At 40.9% G+C, this 8637-nt stretch overlaps 1 protein-coding gene across 1 annotated transcript; it reads right to left on the bottom strand.

Moving 5' to 3' along the window:
• Positions 1-143: 143 nt before the first annotated feature.
• zdhhc15b (zDHHC palmitoyltransferase 15b) lies at positions 144-6621 on the bottom strand. The gene is made up of 11 exons (XM_088292805.1): positions 6444-6621; positions 6045-6071; positions 5863-5957; positions 5662-5782; positions 5356-5425; positions 4334-4366; positions 4129-4249; positions 3917-4049; positions 3695-3821; positions 3506-3621; positions 144-1961 (listed from the first exon to the last, which is right to left on the bottom strand). Exons 1-11 carry the CDS (start codon positions 6559-6561, stop codon positions 1918-1920), a joined length of 1005 nt encoding a protein of 334 aa, XP_088148931.1. The 5' UTR covers positions 6562-6621; the 3' UTR covers positions 144-1917.
• Positions 6622-8637: the final 2016 nt, after the last annotated feature.

Raw genomic sequence — 8637 nt, 5'->3', positions numbered from 1 at the left:
TTTCAACTGGACCACATGAGCTCTTGAAAATACCGCCTTGTGGTCAGGGGGGAAAAAAATGGGTTTTTATTATTGTTAGACATCCAGGTTTCTGATACATACAATATGTGTCACTGGCATATATATATTTAATGTATTATATATATATATATATGTCACACAATGGAGCGAAATGCAGACAGCTACGCATTGCTAATTTTAGCAATAAATAATCATGTAATATCCACATTTTCTGAAGGGTTTTTACATGCACATACATTAAACATTACAAAACATGGATGGAAAATGAATGTTTGTCAAGCGAGCGTTATTTGATTGGTCCAACAAAGAAATATCCTGTAATGAAGTCAAATGAAAATGAAGTGAAAACACACTCTAGTTGCATTCAAGCTTCACCTTCATTGTCAATAAACTGTCATCAGAAATTGTGTTTTGTCTTAAAACATTAGCATAAAATATGTATAAATCCTCAGGAACATGGATACAAAACAATAAAAATATCACACATCAGGAGACCTGCTCTCCATCCACTTTTGGATGGAACGTCACCAACTTAGAGAACCTTTGTGCTCTCTTATAAAACATTTGTGCCAATTAACGATTGACAAATCTCTATTGCTGATATGCGAGTTTGATTCTGACATTTTTAGTGCCGATTGCAAGTGTGTTTGTTTTTTGTTGAAACAAGCACACATGACAAGAAATATATATACAATGTCAGCTTCTCCTCAAATCTACCGAGGTATTGATTTACCGCACTCAACTTCAAAGAGGAGGCCTGTTTTTGTAAATACGCTTATGAGAGGCTGTCGCTAGTCCTGCTGATGTCCGTTTGATCGGGGTCGACGACAACAACAACCATTTCTGTGATATGACAAAAGGAATGAAATGTTTTAGTTGTACTTTTATTCTTTACAAATTACTGCAGCTAAGACTGGAACTAAATGTTCCCTACTTCAGTCACTTATCATAGACACGACTGCCTGACAGCGCGGATTAAGCGCAAACGTTCAAGCACTCTGCCCAAGATACGTCTAATCAAATTTGCACTTGCTGCAATGCTGACCAGCTGATTTTGGGCGAGACAACCATTCACAGTCACTCATGAAGCTAACACACATGCGTTTGGAATGTGGGTAGTCGTATGAATACCTGAAGAGAACCCAGCCTAGCACACCAAGAACAAACTCCACAAAAGGAAAGCCATGCGAAGATTGTATTCCAACATAAAACCTTCGGACGTGCAAACCACGAGGTTGCTGCCCTGAGGTGTTCATTTGTCAATTCATCTCATGGCCAGGCATCTGCTAGTGCGAAGGCCACTAGTGTGATTCTTCATGTAACAAAATACTCACATGTATTTGTTACATTTTTGGGGATAATCATTCCAGTTTCTCGCCTTTCTTTGCCAACCTTATCAAGCATGCAAGGTAATGATTAAAAACTATAAAAGCACATGATGGAGATTTGTACCTCAAGTGGTTCACGCTACACGTAGTGAGAGGTGGGCGGTGGATACATTCATTTGGAAAAAGGTTTCCCACAACATACAGTATGTGTAAGGCGAAGGTTGAATCTGGTTAGATGACAGGAAATAAATAAGACTTGTCGAAAATGAATTTGCCCCCAGAAGCGAAAGTGAGCGTGAGGTAACATTGGATGTTGCAAACAGAATACACAGGAGCGAAGCTTTTGCTAAAGCCACACCTTGAAAGGATCACACGGAATTGCAGTTAATTGTTGCACGGCAATGAGATGCAGCCGGATGTCCGTCCGCTTCTTCAACTTGTCTTTAAAAGAGGAAAATAATGTCCAAATGCAGCTTGGTCCATGACAGAGTTGTCAGCGAACATCCACATTTTGAGTGCATGTTCCTCCCTCCTCCTCCTCTTCAACCTCTGCACCATTGTCCATTGTCTAGTCCTCCATCTCTATGGTAACAGAAGGGACTTGATCCTCAACTGAAATTGGAAGGGGGAGAAATCTAAATGACAATTTCCGAAGAGTTTAGAAATTGTTCAAGTGATGTAGCCGTCGGCCACAAGGGGGCGGTATTGATTGAAGGACATTGCATTGTTCACAAGCAGGCAGCAGAATATTCTAGTCAGGTTCCCATTCAGAAGCAAATGACAATGCCATGCCTCAGAGGCTTTGGAATAAATGTCACATGACTGTGGCCTCCACAGTCATTTGACAATTGTCTGTGTTCATTTTAATGTTGGACGGGAAGGCAGGGCGGTTTGGAAACCTTGATGACACCAGAGAATGATCATAATGCTCAGGAGGACAGATAACATCGCCACTGAGTGTACGATGAGGTCATTTTTTGAAACAGCAGCTGTCTACATTAATTTTGTAAGTCTCAGGCTGCTCTCTGTGGCGAGCTGCGTTGACAGAGGTTTAAAGAAAGGTCAGATACGTTTTAGGAGTCACGTTAAGGAAAACACTGTGATGTGAGGAAGTACAGAAACCCTGGTTTTTCAGTTTTACCAGTGAACAGGCTTAAGAAAAAAGGGGGGGAGGGGGGTGAATCAAGACTCAATCATATTTAAGATACAAGCAAGCAACACTTCATTTCAGTGTGCTGAACTTCAATTAGAATCACTTTATTATATATCTGGTGCCTGTTTGAGACTTCAGCTAATGTGTAATGTTGACCGACTTCAACCTGATAAAGCTCTAACTTGTACTGCAGTCAATGGTGCACAACACAAATGGCATTGGTCAGTCGCGAGGTCACCGACAAAACAATGTGGTGTGAATGCACATTGTTTGCTTAGACAAGACAAGAGGATCTGCTGATAACGTGGGTCCATCAGCAAAGATGTGTGGTCATGTGATGCATTCCAGACCACCTTCAAATGGCATTTAGGTTGAGTGAGTCTCTGCACTTGTCACCAGTATTCTTTTTTTTAAAGTTTAGTCTTAATTTGGGGGACGCATTAAGAGAAGATTTGTTTGGTAGGTTCAATGAGAACTCATTGCGATGTAAACTGTGCAGGCCTTTTGTGCCTGTATGAAAGATTTTGATTAGTTATAATTTGCGACGTCACCACATCGTGCAATTGCAATTCACATTTTGAAATCGACCCAAAACCAGTGACAGAAACTCGGCACTCGTGAATTCTTGAGGCAGTACACCATACGCTGCGCGAGCGGTTCAGTGGAGTTGCGCCGCATCGCTCGGTGGGCGTTGGCCATTATATATTAACTGTGACCACTCGGAATGGGAAATTTGTGATTGTCACAATATGGTATTAAAAAATGTTGTAATATTTAACGTACATAAACTAAGACAAATTGATGACTAATTATAAAAGTTGTCGAAAGAAAATACAGCATTTATTGGTTGAGGCTTTTTTTTTTTTTTTTTTAAATCAAGGAAAATAAGGGCATCATTTTCCCTAATTTTTCTTCTAATCTTCTAATTATAATTCACATTGATTTGACAATTTGACAGCTCCAAGAAATTAAGAAAAATATTCATAATATTCAAGTGACTCACCCCAGCTTCCTTCCTCAGAAGCGTCATCTGACTCCTCCCACATCTCCTTGTTTGCCAGTAAGGGGTTCTGAGACTCACTCCGATTCTTTAAAGGAAAGTAGTGTCCGTTCCCTTGACTAGAAAAAAAAAATGGCACAAAAAGACAAATCACAACAGGCAATGACGCAATATTGTCAAGATGAAATTCACCTTGTGAAAATAGGAATGAACCACAGTCTCCTGTCTTTTCCGAATACTTGCTCCAGATTTTTGCGTATGCCAACATTGAAACCGTGTCTGTCTGGCCCGCTGACAAAGACTGGAGCTGAAAAGGCCTCTGGGAAAGGTCAAATGGAGTCAAAATACAGTATGCCATACACACACACGCACATGCACTCTGAATATTTCTTTTTAATTCCTTTTGTGACATACCTAAAGTGGATCTGTTTTTCGCCACCAACCAACAGTGGTAACTGAAGAGGAACAGGAGACTGACAAAAAACATGAGTGCTACAAACATGAGAAAAAGGACATGGAACTTGGCCGGCCCATTTGGCAAGTCGCCCTGGGAGAAAGTGTTATAGGAGAATAAACGGTGGTGCAAAACATACTGCGCATTACAACTTCGAATGAATAAGACTTACCACCCAGAATTTAATGAAATACTGAAGGACCGTGGCCGCGATGTATATGCAGTACAGCATGGAATAGGAGAGGAAAAGCAGGAAGAACTTGTAGTTGGAAAAGCCAACACAGTTGTTCACCCTAAAGGAAAATCAGATTTGGAACTCACGAGGACACAAATGTACGAACATGTTTAAAGGCACTGGAGAAGAAAATAAAACCTACCAAGGACAGTGGTGGTCCATTTTCAAAACACACCTAAAAAAGAAAATATTTTCAATCATTTACAATTCTTAAGGTGATTCTTTTGGTTTGGCAACCTCAGTCTATTCACATGTTAAAAAAGTGATCACTGCAATAACAACACAATAAAACAATCTTTTCAATGGATTTTTTTCCCCGTGAGTTACATCATTGTAAGATTAACATTCACAAAGAAGCAGCTGGCTATCCCAAGTCATTGTGAGGCCTCGCACACTATGCTGAAGTCGAATGTGTCATCACAGCTAAAGAATATTGGACCTGCAAATTCTTGTCAATTTGTGAAGCATGTTATTCCCAGGCGGTGTAAAGGTTCTCTTGGAATTGCATTGTAATTTTTTTAGTCTTCTTTTTTGGGGTGCCTGAACATGTCCAAAACCTCCACAATTTTTGCACGAGCGTGGGTTCTTCTGAAAATCTGAAAATCTATTTTTGGCCGGACAAACATGACCCCTCAAAACTCACTCAGTTGCCTGGAAATTAGATCCGACAACAGTTTATTAGATTCACATTCAATTGGTTTAAAATGTCATCGTAACAGAACACTCAAAAGGCTCAGGATCCCATGCATGAAATGGAAGAAGGGGAATTTACTGTCCTGTACTTTGACAAACTGTTTTTTCATCCCAATCAGAATTAGCGATACTTGACCAGTGTTTCACAAGCTTTATTGAGCTAAGGCACCCATTTTACAAAAGCAAAATCTCAGGGTACAGGACTAAATTAAAATACTGAAATCGTGATCTCATCTAAATTTACGCATCACAAATTGACAATGAAATCTCGGCCCGTTCAATTGAACATGAAACTTATATACTTGCATTCTGTTTTATCAATGATCAGTATATACGCGGGTTTATTTATCAACAATTTACAAAATATGTGCAAAAAAATTATTTATATCAGATACTTTCCCACAGCACTCCTTATCATCTCTCTCGGCACATTCTATATTGGCACATGTTGGGGAGCAAAACGTGACTTACATTTCACAGACCGAGCAGTGGTGACAGCGGTCAGGCTTCAGCACCTGGCAGCGGTCGCAGAACCTGATAGCTAGACACAAGGGGAAGGCCAGTTGAGTGCAGGACATTTGAGCCGACGAGCGTGCCATTCGCTGAACTACCTGCTCACACATCAGCACTAATGAAAGGCTGCAGCTCATCTGCTTTACATTAAGATGCTACTACCACTTGTTTTAGGAACACCTCCTGCATTCCACAAGATTGACTGCCGCTAATCCACCTGCCTTTGACGTATAGCATCTCATTAAAGTATAAGTGAAAGTTTACCTCCAGACTGAGCTCGAGTGTTGATGGGCAGCTTCTTGGCAATCTCAACCAGGATTTGCTTCTGCGCATCAGGTCTCTCCTCCATCTCATACCTATGCTTATCTGAGTAAGAGAGCTGGAACTGGAAAAAGAAAAAGTACGGCATCAATTTGAAATATTGCGCAATTGCAGATCTATCCCGTAACGTGATTTTGAGCAGACCTTCTTGCATGGGGATGCAGCAGGGGTAAAGATGGACTTCCAGTAAGTCCAGGAAAACATCCCAAAGCAAACATGGAATACTAGTAAATAAGCCACTGCAGAGACGAACAATATGATGCGCACATTCATATATCGAACATTGTTTTGAATATTTTAAAACCTCGATCATAAACAAGACTCACCCTTTTCCAATGTGTTGGACAGGGTAACTGAAGAAACGAAAACAAAAGCATGTTTAGCACATTAACACATGCGCCCAGTTCATACACAAAAGGGACGTTTACCAGCTAACACTAGCTGGAATAACAGGCTGAAACCAAAAAGCACAACAATAGACACGCTTTATGACAGTCCACTCGATGAAATCAAAATGACCAGAACGCTTTGTGTGATTATTAAAAACCTAAAACGTCAACTACACAAAAGCTCCAACCCAAAACACTTCCGCATAGTTTGCTAGTTCCTGCTCTGTAATTTTAATCTGTCAACGCAGCTGTGTGACAACTGAAACTGCGGTACATGTCTACGCTTTTCGAAGGGGGGAAATGGTGAAAGAAAACAACAGCGTTTCCGATACTCACATAGACACAGCTGAAATACGTAAGCGTAATACGACCACAGCACCACGGCGGCGATAATAAGCACAGGTAACCACGAGAAAACCCTTTGACAGCATCTCAAACCTCTGGAGAGCGCCATACTCCATCGAAACGCGGCTCTCCTCTGTGCTCGATTAGTCTTCCTGCTTGCCTAGGATTTCTGCAGCAGCGTCATCAGCGATCGATTCAGCGCAACACACTCGCCAATTTAAAAAAGAAATACTACATGGAAAAGGAAGACAATATTATATATATATATGTATACATATATGTATATATATATATATATATATATAATATATATAATTAAATATATATAAATCAGCATGAGATTCACAACAACAAACAACAAAATGTAACTCCAAATCAACAAATCTTTCGAGGTTTTAACTACAAGTGTGTTGGAGTGAAATGGCAAGTACAGTAGTAAAATATTATGCCACTCAGTCAACTCCCTAAACCAGTTGACCTACCAATTATGCTGATAGTTTTATTCGACAAACAAGACATTGTAGTGATAGTGTTCAATGAACAACTCAATGCTCAAGAACCCAAAAAAATCACATTCTGAAACTCGCCAATAGAGGACGCTAAGAGACTGTTATTAAACTAAAGCCAAGTTTGAGTTAGCGTTTGTCCATTCTGAACAACTTTGAGTAGCATAGTGAAATAATAATTGAACTAAACTGGACTAGTGGTAAGCATGCCCACAGTTCCGAGGTTTGAATCTTGACTCTGGCCTTCCTGAGTGAGGTTGCATTTGATTCCCATGTCGCGTGCTTCCTCCCAAATTCGCAAAACATACATGTTAGTTTCATTGAAGATTGTCTCTAGGTGTGAATGTGTTTCTCTATATATCCCCTGATATTGGTTGGCGACCAGTCCACGGTGTACCCTGCCTTTCGCCCAAAATCAGTTTGATTACCTCCAGATCACACTTGACCCAAACGAAGAAAAGCAAGGTTTGTATTTTTTTTAAAGTGTAAAATTTTAGAACATCAAGGTACCCTGTAAAATTCTATTTACTTGTATCTAAATTAGGTATTACTTTTATGGAAACAAATTAGACCTATTAGTATGTAATTCCCTCTCCCTTTTTCTGAAATGTTTGTGGAATCATAGTCTGACAAAGTTGCAGGGATCTCCCATAATAGTCAATCTTTTTATAATGAACTGGGGCCACTGATCTATTTGACACATTTTAGTTCCACCTGCTCTGCCGTTGTATGGAATTGACCCCCCCCCCCCCAAAAAAAAAAAAAAAAAAAAAAACTCTGTAATGAAAGAGACTTCTGGGATTGAGAGCACTCTGAGGTGAGCTGCACCCCGGCATCAACTCCTGGGCCGACTATGACATTTTCCCACTTTCAACATATCATCTGTCACTGGCTCTTGAAGTAACAACATCCCCCCACCCCGTTCTGGCCGTCTGCCTTGCTCTCACTTCAAGCGACCACTTCGGCTGCCGGGTGGTGACAGCTCCTCTCTGGTTCATTCACACAGTGGAGGCATCTATCCGTCGACACGGCAACAAAACCCCCTCCACTACAAAGCCATTGTGTGGAGCAAAACAGTAACGGCCTTTTAATCAAAACATATGCCCCGGAGTTAAAATAAAACATCATAGCAGCAGGTTGAGGCAGACTCCCTTCACTGAGAGGTGTGTGAGTGGAGCGTGATGGTGGTGCATTCCATGCCACCCTGGTGGGAGTCTACATAAACAGACAGTTAAGGGCTAAAGGAGAGCCTGTTTGGGCAGAGTTCATGCATGTCTGTGTGGAAGGAACAAAACAAAACAAAAAAAAGATACTGTGGTTTACCTCATACCACCATGCGGGCTCATTAGTGGCAAGAGAGACACAATGGCAGCACCTCAAGTGTTTCGTCTTGAGCTGCAGCTTTTACGGTCATGCCTTGAGGAAGAAGTGCCACTTAGCATATGGCTACGTCATGTGACCCCAGAGACTCTCACGTCTTGCACTTGTTCTACCTCTGCGGCCTTGGGAGTGAGGGGGGACACGTAAGATGCAGCAATTTCTACGCCAAGCCTGTCTACAAAAAGTGGGCCATGGGTATTTTTTATTGTTCACTTGCCCGAGCATTTGACTTTAGTGCTTCTACTAAAAGGAAGGACAAATGCATATAGTCTGCAAAAATAAAGGCCACGAAAATGAAG

Source organism: Idiotropiscis lumnitzeri, chromosome 4, assembly GCF_059441095.1.
Source record: "Idiotropiscis lumnitzeri isolate Australia: NSW breed Sydney's pygmy pipehorse chromosome 4, RoL_Ilum_1.0, whole genome shotgun sequence".
NCBI lineage: Eukaryota > Metazoa > Chordata > Actinopteri > Syngnathiformes > Syngnathidae > Idiotropiscis > Idiotropiscis lumnitzeri.
The sequence above is the reverse complement of the archived record's forward strand: the minus strand, read 5'-3'. Positions and strand labels throughout refer to the sequence as shown.